Genomic DNA, 17632 nt, shown 5'->3' on the forward strand with positions numbered 1-17632 from the left:
ATTGCTTAAACTTTGTATTTTTAAATATAACATGCTTTCTTCAGCTTTAGATAATTAACAATCTCAAATATTTTAAGAAATTACATCAATGTTTTTATTCCTAACTAGCAACACTTGTTGCTGTGTTCACAGAGTTATTTAGAAATTCATTTTCTTTGAACTACTAGTCATAATCAGCTTTCTAAATAACCTTGAATTGTTTCCTAGTCTTTGGTAGCCAACGTCCATCCAAAGCTACACAATAACAGTGGAGAAAACAACATGAAAAACAAACATTCCAGTGATAATTACTGCTGATTTCACTATAATGGTACATACACATCCTGTTGATTATTTAAATAGTAAAACATTCTGAAAAATTACTTCCTGATCTTAACTTTTCTTTAGGGGTTAAAGTTCTAAAATTCATAGCATCAAACATTAATGAATGTATTTGTTTCCCGTTTTGAAAAAACAACACCCAAAACTTTTCTCCAGAATCCTCCCCTTCTCTGAATAATAACGATATGTTACACAAATAGAACACTACGCCTCAGCTTTCAAATGGGCAAATTGAGGAACTGAAGGCCATGGTTTTCAAGACAGGCTATATTTCCAAAAACCTTAAACAATTTACTATAATTCTGTCAATCCACAATGGAGAAAACTTAACAATGGTTATGGCTTAATACAAGTCATGAAAAAGGAGATTTCTCATTCATTCGGTTGTTATTTGTTGAGTAGCTACTATGCACAAGGTATCAGGAATACAATAATGAAGAAAAACAAAATCCCTACCCTCCCAGATTACCTAAAGCTTTATATAGTTTAGTTTTGTAACTACCATTGAGAAGCAATGTTTAATATTTGTTACAAATTCGGTATATTATTTCCAAATATACTACAAATGGAAATCTTCTAAGTAAAAAATAACTAAGAAATGTAACTGAACTGGGCAAGTATGCATGGGTATATTTTAGTGGTTATGAACATGGGCTTATTCCCTTGAACGTGACATGAATTAAACACACTTTACATACTTATAAGTAGAGTTTAGCAATCTGGTAATCTTTAAATACAAGAAGTCATTTAACAAATACTTATGACCACAAAGAATTCAAATCTAAAACTGTATATCTATAGCCCAAGTAACAATCCACAGAAGACCAACTCAAGCAAAACTTTGTAAAAAGGTATAGCACATTTCCTTCCTTGTTGAACAACACAATTGGTTCTCTGGGTCAAGGGTAATCACATCAACCCCAAATGGTCCAGATTCCTAGTCTGTGCCTGTTCTGAATCACCAGGTTTTTAAATCTACTTTAATGTTTAAATTTAAGAAGCAGGAAACAAAAGAGGCTTTAGGAGTGGAATAGCAAACAAAGGGAAAGGATAATATAGAGTGAATAACTGGAGAATTAAAGCAAGGAACAAACAGGAAGCAAGTGCCTTGGCAGAACGAACTCTTTTAATTAAAACTTTCTTCTCCCCTTTCTTCCCTGCCTCTACTGTTAAACCTTTACCTAGCTGCTGAGATATGTAAGAAACTGCTAAACTCTAGGGATAGATATAAAAAAAACTGAGGCAGGTTTGTAGGAGCTCACAGCTCAGTGAAGATGGCAGGTTGGTAAAAAAACAATTAACACACAACAGAATAGCGACCTGTAAAAAATGCTACAGAGCACAGAAAAGAGGATAATTTATCCTGCCACCATTTGTAAGTTGCATACTTAATTGTTGGAATAACAATATTTTATAAGAATATTAATCTCTAAAGTGCTCAAAGAGGAACTTCCCTGGTAGTCCATGGTTAAGACTCACTGCTTCCACTGCAGTGGGCCCACGCATTTGATCCCTGGTTGGGGAACTAAGATCCCACATGTCGTGCAGCGCAGGGCCAAAAACAGAGCAAAATGATACTTTACACAAGAGAACTTTGTGACAATGGTGGATAACAGTTAATAGTTATCTTGCCTCAGACATCTGCGTTCATTAAAGGATAACTCAATTCAAAGACAGAGGTAACTATTTAGTGATAGCATTTAAACGCCATAAAAGGAAAATGGAGAAGATCGTTTTGAATCAGGATTCTTATGAACTGTCCTCAAATGATATCATGTAGCAAGCACATACTTTATGTGTAATTCTAGCAAGCGTAGTACATTAGTCAACAAGCACTCCATTGGTCAATGACTGTCAGTCTTTGGTATTTTTAAAATGGTTTCCTTTATAAAACTAGCATAAATATTTAATGTTTAATTTTGAAAAGAAAGCAATCAATTTCCTGATAACATTCTGACTACTTCTGAATGCTCAAGCTTCATCAAACATCTTACCATTTCATGAAGGCCTGTCATGGCTCTATACTGTTGCTTATGTTCTTCTTTCTGCCTAGAATGTCCTTCTTCCACTTTTCTAGCTAGTAAAAGTTAGCTCTTAGTATCTCTATTATTGCACTAATTATACTGTACTGTAATTTTAAAAATGTATCTGTTTCTCCACTAGGCTAAAAGTATTATCTGGGATAAGGGCTGAGGTTGTTTCATCTTTATATCCTTAGTGACTAGCACAGGACCTGGCACATGGTAATGGTTTTGTAAACATCCGATGAGAAAAATATACTCCTGCAGATAGGCATTATAGAAAGTTTATTCTTTGTGCTATTTATTACCAAAACATAAATTGAACAGTCTTCCCTAGAAATTTTAGGACTCTGTAATAAAGCAGACATGGTAAGAAGTTTCTTCAGAAAAGTGCTCCAGAACAGACTAGTGAGAAGATTTGTTTCAAATCCCCAAGACAAACAGTTGACATCTAAACTGCCAAAAAATGATGGATTTCCCTGGTGGTACAATGGTTAAGAATCTGCTTGCCAACGCAGGTGACGTAGGTTTGATCCCTGGTCTAGGAAGATCCCACATGCCGCGGAGCAACTAAGCCAGGGTACCACAACTGCTGAGCCTGCGCTCTGGAGCCCGCGAGCCACAACTACTGAGCACAAATGCCACAATTACTGAGCCCGTGCACCGCAACAAGAAGCCCGTGCACCATAACGAAGAGTAGCCCCACTCGCCGCAACTAGAGAAAGGCCGCGCGCAGCAACAAAGACCCAGCACAGCCCTAAATAAATAAATAAATTTATAAACGGTCAAAAAGTGATTAATCATAAATATAGTTACAGTAAAACACTAAATTTCCTATTTCCTTCTTTCCTACCTAGAGCACAATATGCCATTTATAGTAATGGTCTAAACTCTTGTGCCCGCAAATTCTCCAACTACCATTTTTTCTTTTTTTTTAATTTTAAAAATTAAGTAATTAATTTTTGGTCACATTGGGTCTTCGTTGCTGCGTGCGGGCTTTCTCTCTCTTCGTTGCTGTGTGCGAGCGGGGGCTACCCTTCATTGTGGTGCACAGGCTTCTCATTGCAGTGGCTTCTCTTGTTGCAGAGCATGGGCTCTAGGTGCGCAGGCTTCAGTAGCTGTGGCTCACGGGTTCCAGAGTGCAGGCTCAGTAGTTGTGACGCACAGGCTTAGTTGCTGCGCAGCATGTGGGATCTTCCCAGACCAGGGCTCGAACCCGTGTCCCCTGCAGTGGCAGGTGGATTCTTAACCACTGCGCCATCAGGGAAGTCCCTCCAACTACCTTTTAAACTACATGTATTGAGAAAGAAAACGGCTACTTCAGTTTTTTCCATTATAACTGAGAATAAGACTAAAACAACTAATAATGCTATATGAATAATCTAGGAAAACTAATGAAAATAGTAATATGATCCAAGACACTAGATTTTGATCATTTAAGGAAAAAGAACAAAAATCATTCTACAACTGATGCACTAATCATGTGGTTCATAAATTTACCAATCAACATATTCTTCTTAAAGGTGTTACCTTTAAAGAGAACCATTTTCCACAACCTAAGCCTTCATTCTTTCCTCTGACATCTTTCTTCTATTTCAGGAACATAAATTATTTTTGATACTCTTATAAAAGTTAATGTCACTTTAAGAATAATTATATAGCATTACAAACAGAAGCTTTTCCAGAGGAAGACAAAAGAGAGAATGCCAGAAGTTTTCCATTAAAATATTTAAAAGCAGAAATAACTTTCTAAATAGCAAGTTATGGTTACAATCAACATTTTAAGGATATTTATGTAAAAAGGAAAAATTATGTTTATAAGATAAACTGAAGAAAAACTCTAGCTATTTTAATAATTTTTAAAAATCTATATTTAGTATTAGATATAATACACAGAAATATTGACTCAATAATTGCTAATGAAAAACTGACTAAATATGGGTGAGCAAAAAGACAGTATGCATATAAAAAAGTTTATACCGAGCTTCCCTGGTGGCGCAGTGGTTGAGAGTCCACCTGCCGATGCAGGGGACACGGGTTCGTGCCCCGGTCCGGGAGGATTCCACATGCCGCGGAGCGGCTGGGCCTGTGAGCCACGGCCACTGAGCCTGCGCGTCCGGAGCCTGTGCTCCGCAACGGGAGAGGCCACAACAGTGACAGGCCCGCGTACCGCAAAAAAAAAAAAAAAAAAGTTTATACCAAGATGGAATCATGAGGAAATAAAAATCTTGATCAGAGCAATAATGAATAAGGAGATTGAAACGGTAATCAAAACCTCCCAACAATGAAAAGTTCTGGACCAGATGGTTTCACTGGTGAATTCTACCAAACACTTAGAGAAGAATTAATACCAATTCTTCTCAAACTCTTCCAAAAAACTGAAGAGGAAGGAACACTCCCTAAGGCCAGAATTACCCTAATAACAAAGCCATGTAAGGACTCCATAAGAAAAGAAAACTGCAGGCCAATATTACTGATTAACATAGACATGAAAATTCTCAATAAAACACCAGCAAAATAAATTCAGCACATTAAAAGGATCATATACAATGGTCAAGTGGAATTTACTCCCAGAATGTAAGGAGAGTTCAACATATACAAATCCATCAATGTGACATACCACACTAATGAAATTAAAGATTAAAAAAATCCTATGATTATCTCAACAGACGCAGAAAAAACATCTGATTGAACATTCTTTCATGATAAAAACTCTCAACAAATTGGGTATGGAAAAAACATACCCCAACATAATAAATGCCACATATGACAAGCCCACAGCTAACATCTTATTGAATATTTAACAGTGAAAGCATGAAAGCTTTCCTGCTAAGATCAGGAACAGGACAAGCTGCCCACTCTTCAACACAGTACCAGAAGTCCTAGCCAGAGCAATTAGGGAAGAAAACGAAATAGAAAGCATCCAAATCCGAATGGAAGAAGTAAAACTGTCTCCATTTGCAGATGATATGATCTTATATATAGAAAATCCTAAAGACTCCACCAAAGAGTTGTTAGAATAAACAAATTCAGTAAAGTTACAGGACATAAAATCAACATACAAAAACCAGTTGCATTTCTATATACTAACAATGAACTATCTGAAAAAGAACTACAATAATCCCATTTACAGTAGCATCAAAATGAATAAAATACTTAGGAATAAATTTAACCAAGGAGGTAAAAGATCTGTACATTGAAAACTATGACACTTTGATGAAAGAAACTGAAGACACAAATAAATTGAAATATATCCCATATTCATAAATCAGAAGAATTAACATTGTTGAAATATCCATAGTACCTCAAACCACCTATGGATTCAAAGCAATCAAAATAATTATATTTTTCATAGACATAGAAAAAAAAATCAATCCTAAAATTCATATAAGTCCCTAGATAGCCAAAGGGATCCTGAGAAAGAAGAACAGAGCTAGAGGTTTCACAATTCTTGATTTTAAACTATATTACAAGGCTACAATAATCAAAAAGTATAGTACTGGCATAAAAACAGACACATAGATCAATGGAATAGAATTGAAAGTGTAGAAAGAAGCTCACACTTATGCAGTCAACTAATATTTGACAAAGAAGCCAAAAATATTCAATGAGGAAAGGACAGTCTCTTCAACAAGTGATGCTGGAAAAATTGGATATTCGTGCACAAAAGAATGAAATTGGACCCCTAACTCACACCATTCACAAAAAATAACATGAAGTGTATTAAATAATAAAAGAACCAAAACTATAAAACTACTAAAGGAAACAGGGAAAAATCTTCTTGATATTGGTCTTGGCAATGATTTTTTTGGATGTGACACCCAAAGCTCAAGCAGCAAAAGCAAAAATAAACAAGTGGGACTACACCAACTAAAAAGTTTCTGAACAGCAAAAGAAACTATCAGCAAAACGAAAAGGCAGTCTACAGAATAGGAGAAATTACATGCAAACCATCTATTTGATAAGATATTAATATATAAAATATATCAGGAACTCATACAACTCAATACCAAAAAGAAAAAAAAAGATTAAAAAATGGGCAAAGGACTTGAATAGATGTTTTTCCAAAGAAGATATACAAATGCCAACAGGCACATGAAAAGATGCTCAACTTCGCTAATCATCAAGGAAATGTAAATCAAAACCACAATGAGATACCATCTTACAACAGTTAGAATGATTTTTTTTTTTTTTAAGATGTTGGGGGTAGGAATTTAGTAATTTATTTATTTATTTTTGCTGTGTTGGGTCTTCGTTTCTGTGTGAGGGCTTTCTCTAGTTGTGGCAAGCAGGGACCACTCTTCATCGTGGTGCGCGGGCCTCTGACTATCGCGGCCTCTCCCGTCGCGGAGCACAGGCTCCAGAGGCGCAGGCTCAGCAGCTGTGGCTCATGGACCCAGTCGCTCCACGGCATATGGGATCCTCCCAGACCAGGGCTCAAACCGTGTCCCCCGCATTAGCAGACAGACTCCCAACCACTGCGCCACCAGGGAAGCCCCTAGAATGATTATTATCAAAAGAGAAGAGGGAATTCTTCTACACTGTTGGTGGGAATGTAAATTGGTCCAGCTACTATGTTAAACAGTATGAAGCTTCCTCAAGAAATGAAAAATAGAACTACCATATGATCCAGCTATTCCACTTCTGGGTATATATCCAAAGGAAATGAAATCACTATCTCAAAGAGGTATCTATACTCATGTGTTCATTGTAGCATTATTCACAATAGCCAGGACATGGAAACAACCTAAGTGTCCATCAACGGATGAATGGAAAAAGAAAATATATATATACTACACTGGAATATTATTCAACCATAAAAAGGAAGGAAACCCTGTCTTTCATGACAACATGGATAGACCCTGAAGGCACTATGCTAAGTGCAATGTCAGACAGAGAAAGACAAATACTCTATATATTCTCATTTATATATGGAATCTAAAAAAACTGAATTCATAGAAATAAAGAGTAGAATGGTGGTTGCCAGGGGCTAAGGGGTGGGGGAAGTGGGAAGATACTGGTCAAAGCGTAAAAATTCCAGGTATAAGATGAATAAATTCTGAGAATCTAATGTACAGCATGGTGACTATAATTAACAATACTGTATTACATACTTGAAAACAGTGAAAAGAGTAGATGCTAAATGTTAACAGCACACACACAAATGATAGTTATGTGAGGGGATGGAGGCGTTAACTAATCTTATTGTGGTAATTATTTTTCAGTATATACAAGCATCAAATCACCACATTGTAAACCTTAAACTTATATATGTTATATGTCAATAAAATATCAATAAACACAGATGTTACATGCCTAATGTTGTTTTACTATGGAAACAAAGTGACAATAGCTAAAGGCCCAAGATCATTTTAGTCTGTGACTTTAAAAATGTCTAATAAGTAGTATACTATAAAAATTAGGGAATAAGTATTCTAAAACTAGTGTATTTGTAGTTAAAAACCAAATTATAGGTGAATATATATGACAAAAGAAGTCATGAGAATTTCACAAGATTATTTGGGTCAAGGAAGGATACCTGAGCTATGGATTAGATTAAAAAATCAGAGGGGCTACAGCAACCAGTTCTTGTGAATATAATCTTATTAACGTAAAAAAATTACAATTTTCCACACAAAACACAAGTCTTCAGGTAAACAAAAACAATTCACATAGACTACAAAAAGATACAAACAAATAAATAAAATAGGTGTTAAGTTGGAGATGAAGATGGTTAACAGAAAATTTTAAGGAATGAGGTGGGTAATGGCAGCAGTCCACATAATTACTTCAGGCAAACACAGAGACCTCTGAAACTGTGAAAAACAAATTCATTATCATAACAATCCTTGGAGAGAAGAACCAAGGAAATGCTATCATTACATTTAGACTTTTTACAGGAAAACTAGTCAAGGCCACAAAAGAATCTTAGAGTCTTATCTGCTTCCTGTCTGTGCTTTGTAAAATCTACCACCACTACCCCACCCCCAACCCAGGTAGTGAACTCTGATAATGGTCTAATACTGACCTTCAACAACAGTCCAACCAAAATGACTGGTGATAAGAGCATGCCTTTAGCAGAATTATCAGTACCACATGCTCTGAGAACTACAACTCTGCATACAGTGCTGTTTTAGAAGCATCTTTCTTTCTCCTTTCCTTTCTTATCTTTTCCTTATTCTTTCCCTGGAAAAGTAAATTTTGAATATGTAAGCGAAAGATAACTAAGCTCAAAATACTAGAGAGTAAAATAATGACATTTGATATTCAAATGGCTAATCATTGTGTTATGGCGCACTTCATCCATACACAGAACTCTCCTAGGAGATATGACTGCCATTTTCTTCATGGCTAGTGTATTAATTTATTCAAGAAAAACCGATGCCTTCTGTGCCCAAGGCACTATGCAGATACACAGAATGCAAAGAATAATAAGACAAGGCAGTTCTTGAAGCTCCCAGTCAAGTCAGGGAAAACTCCCTATTAATAAATAAGGAAAAAGCAGAGTAGAACTTCCATACTCTCCCTTGAAGACATTTAGGAATCAATATATCAGTCCTGTACTGCCTATCTCTAGACTTTTTGTTGTCTGAGGATAAAATCTCTAATTTATTCAAGCATTGTACTTTTTTAAAAAATAAAAGGTGTACATATGAAGAGTTAAATAGTTGTACAAGTTTTCTAAATATTTGTATTGTAAGATAAAGGACAAATGTAGAAAAGCATACAAATCAAATGTACAGCTTAATGAATTATCTTACAAACACTACCTAGGTCAAGAAGGAACTTTGCTAGCAGCCCTAGAAGCCCCTTCTATGTGCCTCTAATCACAACCACCTCTCTACTGCCATAAGTAACCAATATCCTGACTTTATTAACCATTTTCCTGACTTCTCCTATAGACATTCTTATCACCCAAATGTGCATCCCTAGACACTATAGTTCAATCTCACTCTATTAAAAATGGGATGTGTTTCAAATCTTTTTTTAAACAAAATTTTGGCCACACCGCGTGGCACGCAGGATCTTACTTAGTTCCCTGACCAGGGATCGAACCCACACCCCCTGCAGTGGAAGCACGACGACTGGACCGGCAGGGGAGTCCCTCAAATCCCTTTCAATCTAGAGGTTCCTCCTTCATTCCTTGTAATTTATTTGTTAAAGAACCTGGGACGGGCTTCCCTGGTGGCGCAGTGGTTAAGAGTCCACCTGCCGATGCAGGGGACACGGGTTCGTGTCCCGGTCCTGGAGGATCCCACATGCCGCGGAGCGGCTGGGCCCATGAGCCATGGCCACTGAGCCTGCGCGTCCAGAGCCTGTGCTCCGCAACGGGAGAGGCCACAGCAGTGAGAGACCCGCGTACCGCAAAAAAAAAAAAGAAGAACCTGGGACATTTGACCAACAGTTTCCTAGAGCCTGGATTTTGACAACTGTAGTCTCTTGGGCCAACGTGTTCCCCATCTTCTGTATTTCCTATGATCAGAATCAGATTTAAGTTCTCTGGCAGAACACAGGTAGTGCTTGGCAAGGTTAGGAACATAATACCTGCCTGTTTTTCTTCTGCGAGGGTTGTAAAATGATGTTCTATTTCGATAATTTCTTTTTCATTTATTTTTGAAGCTTTTCTAGAACTTTAGAGAAGCTGAATTATACAGGATGCATTCTTTCTTGTCTTTTTCTTTTTGCGGTACGCGGGCCTCTCCCTGCTGTGGCCTCTCCTGCTGCGGAGCACAGGCTCCGGACGCGCAGGCTCAGCGGCCATGGCTCACGGGCCCAGCCGCTCCGCGGCATGTGGGATCCTCCCGAACCGGGGCACGAACCCGTGTCCCCTGCATCGGCAGGGGGACTCTCAACCACTGCGCCACCAGGGAAGCCCTGTTTTTTTTCATTGAATATAATTATTTTCAAATTAATCCATATGGTAATTGTAAGGCCAGCAGGTCCGAGGAAGGGCCCAGGGAGCCAGACGGAACCCCCGCCAAAGTGGCTGATGCAACCGACACCTGACATTGCCACACCACTCGGCCCCGGTCTTCCCGCTCCCCGAGGGGCGGAACCAACGGCTCTGAGGCTGATGCAACCGACACCTGACATTGCCACAACACCCGAGAGATTACCAAAAAAGGGCTGCTTCACACAGCAAGCACCTCCCCTGCGTCCACCCCTATAAATTTTGTTCGCGCCCGCACCTGGGCGAGACTTCTCTGGCCCCTTTCTCTCGGACCAGTGAACCTCGCCCGGGAGCGTTCCCAAATAAAGCATGTTTAAACTCTCCTCCGTTATTGGTGCCGTTCCTTACAGTAATATGTATCAACAATTCATTTCTTTATATTGCCCAGTAGTATTCCATTGTATGGATATGCCACAGATTATTTATCCATAACCATTATTCATTACATTTATGGACACTAAGCTTGTTTCCAGATTTTCACTATTATAAAAATATGGATATGACCATTCATTTACAAGTATTTTTTATGGACAATGCTATCATTTTACTTAAGTAAACGCCTAGGAGTGAAATGGCTGGATTATTTGGTTTATTTAACTTTTTAAAAAAGTCAAACTGCATTCCAAGGTAGCTGCCCCATTCACAATCCCATTAGCAGTAAACTAAAGTTCCCATTCCTCCACTTCAGGCAGCCCTCTGAAAAGCTGGAATGCTAATATTCCTCTCCCTCCTTCTCAAGGGATTGTGCTCCTTCTCCCAACGCAGCAAGCCACACCTCATTCTTCTTTGTTCCCAGTGGCCCTCAGGCATCCCAAATATGCTAATTTTGTCAGTGCTCCGAATATGGCAAGACAGAAACCATTTCCTTGGCCCAGCACTTTGTAAATCTGGAACATTGGACGGACACTCCACTTTTCTCCTTCCCTTTCCCCCAAGGAGAAGCTGCAAGCTGGGCGTTCTCTTCCAGTGCTGGCTGTGCTGGCTTGGGGGTGAGGCTGACCAGGTAAAGTGAACTTGCTCTTCTTACCTGTTTCAATGTAGCTGTTCTCAGCTCTGTGATCAACTGGGGTACCACACCTTCTTAAGTAGCTTCTGGAATTCTCACAAAGGTTTTTTGGTCTGTATATAACTGTTAAATTGATGTTTCTGTGGGAGAACGAGGACTGGGACTTCCTATTGTGCCATCTTGCTGATGTCACTCCCTAAATTCTCACTCTTGACTGTCCATCTCCTTCACTATTTAAGCATAGTTATTTTAATATCTGATAACTACCTTCTGGTGCCCCTGGGGGCCTTTTATATTGTCTATGGTTTCTTTTATATTTCTTTCAGATAGCTTTAGTCCTCATGTTTCTGGTTATTTTTTTTAACTTGATGGTCTGCTTTATTTTTTTTTAATTAATTTTTTCATTGGAGTATAGTTGATTTACAATGTTGTGTTAGTTTCTGCTGTACAGTAAGGTGAATCAGCCATACATATACATATATCCACTCTCTTCTAGACTCCATTCCCATATAGGTTGTTACAGAGCACTGAATAGAGTTCCCTGTGCTATACAGTAGGTTCTTATTATCTTTTATATACAGTAGTGTGTATATGTTAATCCCAATCTCCCAATTTATCTCTCCCCCTTTCCCCCTTAGTAGCCATAAGTTTGTTTTCTACATCTGTGACCTATTTCTGTTTTGTAAATACGTTCATTTGTACCATTTTTTAGATTCCACATGTTATCATATATTTGTCTTTTTCTGTCTGACTTATTTCACTCAGTATGACAATCTCTAGGTCTATCCATGTTGCTGCAGATGGCATTATTTCGTTCTTTTTCATGGCTGAGTAATATTGGTATATGTGTACCACATATATTGGTATATATGGTATATATATGGTATATATGTACCACATCTGCTTTATCCATTCCACCGTCGATGGACATTTAGGTTGCTTCCATGTCCTGGCTATTGTAAATAGTGCTTCAATGAACGCTGGGGTGTCTGTATCCTTTCAAATTATGGTTTTCTCTGGATATATGCCCTGGAGTGGGATTGTTGGATCATATAGTAGCTCTACTTTTAGTTTTTTAAGGGATCTCCATACTGTTCTCCAATAGTGGCTGTATCAATTTACATTCCCACCAACAGTGTAGGAGGATTCCCTTTTCTCCACACCCTCTCCAGCATTTACTGTTTACAGATTTTTTGATGATTGCCACTCTAACAGGTGCGAGGTAATACTTCATTGTAGTTTTGATTTGTATTTCTCTAATAACTAGTGATGTCGAACATCTTTTCATGTGCTCTTGGCCATCTGTATGTCTTCTTTGGAGAGTACTGGGCATACATGTAAAAATCTGTAGATATATTGGAGGCCTAGAATGCAGTTATCTTGCTCCAGAAAGGATTTACTTTTACTCCTACTATAAGGCTAAAGATAGTAGCATTAAGGATCATTTTAATCTGTTTCTAGGAACTGAAATGATTTCAAGCTGTACTTCAGGCCCTCAGGGGGACTGTCTACTTGTGATTTACCCTCTCCCAGGATATGGTCCTTTATGGTCCCAACTCAAAGCAAGAGAGCTTTGTAAAGGAATTTCCCTTGGTAAAATGTGAACTCCGATTCTCCCCTTCGCCGTTGGATATCAATAGTACAGAGATCAGTTTTTCAGTAACTTCTTTCAAAATCAAGAGATGCTTGAGAAAAAGTGGTCCCAAATATTTGGTTCACTTCTCTAGGTTTTTTTCTTCTCTTGGACCATAGTTTGGTCATTATTTACTGCTTCTGACGCTTTCAAGTACAAGTTGTTTATACTTATATAGCTTTCCTAGTATTCATTGTTAAGAGGGTTAGTCTGAATTACAAAGGCCATCATTACTGAAAGAGAGGTCCAGGTTTTATAAATTTATACTTTATCTATAGCAGTTTTTCTCATCAGGAGTGCTACTAGTATTTGAGGTAAAAAATCTTCTCGTGCACATATATTATGCATGAAGAATGTTTAATATCCCTGGGTCCTAGGCATGAATGCCAGTAACAATCCCTCCCCTCCCCTTCAAATCACTGTAAAAATGCAAAAGCATGAGAGGTTAATAAGGCACTCATTAAGTATAAGATCAATGGTAGCATTTGGGAATGTGAAATTTTGTGTCATATCCTTCTATTCCTCTTCATGGTAGACCTTTGCTTTGATTGACCCTTTAGAGGTATACAGGCCCTCTTAACTGAAAAAGGTCAGGTGAATAGTGGTTAGATAAAGTCAATTAAGTCAGTGATTAGGAGGGACCATGGACAGGCTGTAGGTAGTCCATGAACCCCTAAGATTATATCTAAAAGTTCGTGGAGGGAGGTTTTAGTCAACAAGATATTCTTTAGAGAAGTAAGTACCACCAGGGAGACAGTACCTATTTCACACGTTAAGGAAAATAGCTTTAATTAAATTAGAACTTGGTTGAGATGACTCAATGAGCAGAAACTTTCAGGGAGGAAGAGAAGGAATATGTAATTTTTGAGAGTTTAAACCCCTAAGGTGGGGGCAGATGTAATAGAGAACTACTACTTTGGGGTTGATGTCACCTTTCATCTTTATTAGGATACTAGAAACTCTACTTGTATTTACATTAATCTCTTCTAAGGCTTTCTAAATTTCACTGACTGAAGGCACAGCAGAAGAATCAGGATGGGGCCAGTAAAGAAAAAGGAGAGATAAATTTCAGAGTTAAGCAGGGAGTAAAATTCAACATGAGATAGGAGGGAAATAAGAAGGTAGAATTTTTGTGCAAGGAATTAAGAATTCCATGGAGAACTACTAGACTATGAGCCCCAGGAAAGGGAAGGTTTCAATTCAACTAGAAAAAGACAAACACAGATGGAGAACAATGAGAAAGACTGAATCAAAGAGAGTGGATCACTCTTACACAGGTACATATAAAGGATAAGTACGAGGTAAAGTAAGTGGGAATCTCTGGCAGCATTGGTCTAAAACATACACATTTTTAAGTTATAGTACTCCTTTAATGAAGTATGAGCTGTCCAATGTACAGAGGGCACTTTCTAGTGTCCTCCCCCTAACACGTCATCCTAGCCATTGCTAGAAAATTAGAGTCTGATACAGATGGTAGGATGAAAAGGATGGGACTTTTAGTTCTATCTGACAAGGTTTCTATAAAAGCAATTCATCTAAGGAAAAACAAAATATACTATCTATTCGTCTTTTAAAGCACAGAAGATATGTTTACTTTCTAAAAGCTTAATTGACTTAAGAGCAAAAGGGGCCTGGGTTAATTTTAAAAAAGAATGAATACTAGTTAAGATTAGAACCCATATAATTATATAGTTTATATATCAGTTATCTAATGGTTTGCTTTTTATTTTCCTGATTTATGTCAGGTGATGTAGGCTTAAAATAAATCTTTTTTTCATAGGCTTTTATAAGAACACTGAAAATGGGAGGAGACATACCCAATTGCTGGAACAGGAGAGCCGCACTAGTGCCTGTGACAGGAAGACTATCATGCAAGGGAGTCTGGATCAGCTGTCTATCTCCTGCACCCAAGGAAAACAGCTTCTGCAGAACGGGCGGAAAACACACACACACACCACAAATGATTTCTTTTCAGATATTTTCTTAAGATAAAAAAACCCCTTTGAAGTTCAAATTTAAAGCAGATGATGACCATGTAAGATCCAATTAACAGATGTGAAGGGCAATAATGCAGCCCGAAACACTCAAGTTACCTTGTGTCCAAATGAATACAGTACAAGAAAATTCAGTAGTTGAAAGGTGAAAATTTAGTAATCATGAGATACACAAATCATTGATAATAATACTTAACTAAAAAATAGTAAAATGTTAAAGCTAACATTTATATGACAGTTATATGTCAATAAAAGTGGAAAAACAAAAGAAATACAGTAATATGAACCATGCATGTAATTTTAAAATTTCTAGCAGCTACAATAAAAACGTTTTTAAAATTAAAAAATAAATAAAATAAAATCATGTCAACAAAATTCCCATCATAATAAAGGCTCATAAAACAACTCGGCTGCTTTAAAGTTTAGGTCCAATCATGACCAAACTCACATTTCATATTATGCCCTTGTAGCAGAAATAGGAGAATGAGGGAGGAGAGTGCAGGAGGAAAAAAACCTTAAGAGTAACCAAAAGGCGCTAGGAAAGACAGGAGACAGCTAAAAAGGCAAAGGGCACGGGAAAAAGATGCCATTTTTACTATGAGTAACATCTCTATCGGACTGAGGATAAAAAACTGTAATTTTTAGAGGGCTGTCCTTTTCCTCAATATTACATAAGAATAAGCAAAATAAGTGATCAGCTAATCAATTTTAGGACTTAAGGAAAGGAGCCTTTAAAAAAAAAGTTCTCTAGAAATATTAAGTCATAGCAACTGAAGTTCTCATTTTTCTACTTCAGAGACGAATATAAAAATTTCAGGACATACAGAAGATGAAGAACATGCCACTTTGAGAAAGTTTTATTTCAGTAGAAGAGTTTAATGTCCTCATGGGCTCAATCTATGACAAAATCCTTGGGAAATTTTAAGGTATAGATTATATTTTCCAAAGAAGATCTGTGATTTTGGACAATGGTTAACATTATCATTACTAAAGGTAGCAAACTGAAATGAGAAAAATAAGCCCTCCTCTTTTGAAGCTTAAATGCAAGCTATTCTATTAAAGATTACACACAACATACAAAATGGTTTTAGGACCACATATAATTGCTTTTAACCAGGGAAATGAAGAAATGAATTAATCTATCCAGAAGTAGTTATAATGTTACAAAGAATTATATTAAAAGTTTTCTTAATGTTACCTCCTAATTTTTATCCCTGAAAAAATTTTTAAGTTAATAAAATGAGGCGTAATCATAGAGAGGAATAATAAGAAAGGTACAAAGAACACATCTGAAGTTCAACTTAAAAAAGTGTATTTCCAAGAAAGCGTAAGGTAGAGTTCAAGTTACACAGAATATGACTTCTAACTATGCTATGTGAAAGGTGAACCCTGTGTTAAAATTAACCCTATGACCTAAGAATGGAATCTTGAGTCTCTAGAAGGCAGACCATAGGGACAATGCTTAATTAAACTAAGATCCTCTTTAAAATGAAAATATTTAAAGAATTCTTTCTTTCCTTTTCTTCATAAATTAAATTTACTGTAGGAGAGGAGAAGAGAAGCAGGCCCTCTTCATCTCCCTTTTTATTCTATTTACCTGGGACCCTCCAGCCGCTGGGACAAGACACGCACACAGGTTTGCAATGAGACTTTCCAAGGAGACATTCAGAGTGTCCACATATACAGTATAGATCAAACCCAGGCAAGCCTGAAAAGAAAAGATGCATGTAGTTATTTCATGGAAAAAGCAAGCACTAAAAATAAATTGTTGTGACATCTGCTTCCAGGAAAATTTCTCTTTGAACCTAGTAGATTCTACAGTGACCATGGAATAAATTTTAAGCAGCAAATGTTATTAAGTTTATTAAATTTTCCTCTAGAACCAGAAGCTCTAAATGAGCTTTTGAGATGAGTTTATAAAAAGCAGAAATCCATAATTCGTAAAACAGGTGTTTGTGCTTAGATAATCACTCTAGCAAATTTGTGGGGCTTAAAACTGTTTCTGTCTCAACTTATTTTGCAGAACTCCAAATTTCAAGATAAAAACTTAGAAACTTTATCTTGTTTTGTGATTCTTATAAATTCAGAACATTTATTCTACAGAAAAACTTAACTTATGTGAATTATTACAAAGAATAGCAAAATAGAGACAAGATATGATTAACACTTTAAGCTCAGAAGGTAGGTGGTAAAATGGAAGATAAAATGTAATCATATGAATCTCTCAGTTTATTAAAACATAACTAAAAAATTAGCATCTGTTAGGAGTTAGCCACTGTCATTGAAATCTTGACACTAAGAATATATATAATCTCAACAATATGAAAAAGTTTTCCAGAAATTATGTATCAATTTCCCAAATCCTTGAGAAATTTTAACGTATAGTTTATACCTTCCAAAGAAGATCTGTGACTCTGGACAATGGTCAACATTACTATTATTAAAGATTGCAACTGAAATAAGAAAAATAAGCCCTCTTCTTGCAAAGCTTAAATGTATTTATAACTAAATTTTTTCCACATTTGCAAATTCTAACTATCTAAAAAAATAAAATATCTGGAAGTAAACAATATTTTAAAGCTATATGGATAGCAGTATGATCACAACTATTTGAAATCACAAATACTTATCCTATTTCCTTGAACCTGGACTCCTAAAAAGAAGATCAACAAAAATACACTAAGTTGTTATATTACTAATGCATTT

The 17632-nt window shown here is 36.9% G+C and overlaps 1 protein-coding gene across 1 annotated transcript in view; it reads right to left on the reverse strand.

The window, feature by feature from the left end:
- The window catches only part of SBF2 (SET binding factor 2), a 451879-nt gene that overhangs the window by 217909 nt on the left and 216338 nt on the right, over positions 1-17632 (reverse strand). Inside the window, exons 5-6 of the mRNA XM_029208916.1 lie at positions 16524-16634; positions 14750-14855 (exon numbers count right to left, since the gene is read on the reverse strand). Coding sequence (XP_029064749.1) covers positions 14750-14855; positions 16524-16634 — 217 coding nt within the window. The remainder of the gene's footprint in view (positions 1-14749; positions 14856-16523; positions 16635-17632) is intronic.

This window comes from Monodon monoceros, unplaced genomic scaffold (assembly GCF_005190385.1).
Source record: "Monodon monoceros isolate NGI ecotype Baffin Bay Population unplaced genomic scaffold, NGI_Narwhal_1 Super_Scaffold_7, whole genome shotgun sequence".
Taxonomy (NCBI): Eukaryota; Metazoa; Chordata; class Mammalia; order Artiodactyla; family Monodontidae; genus Monodon; species Monodon monoceros.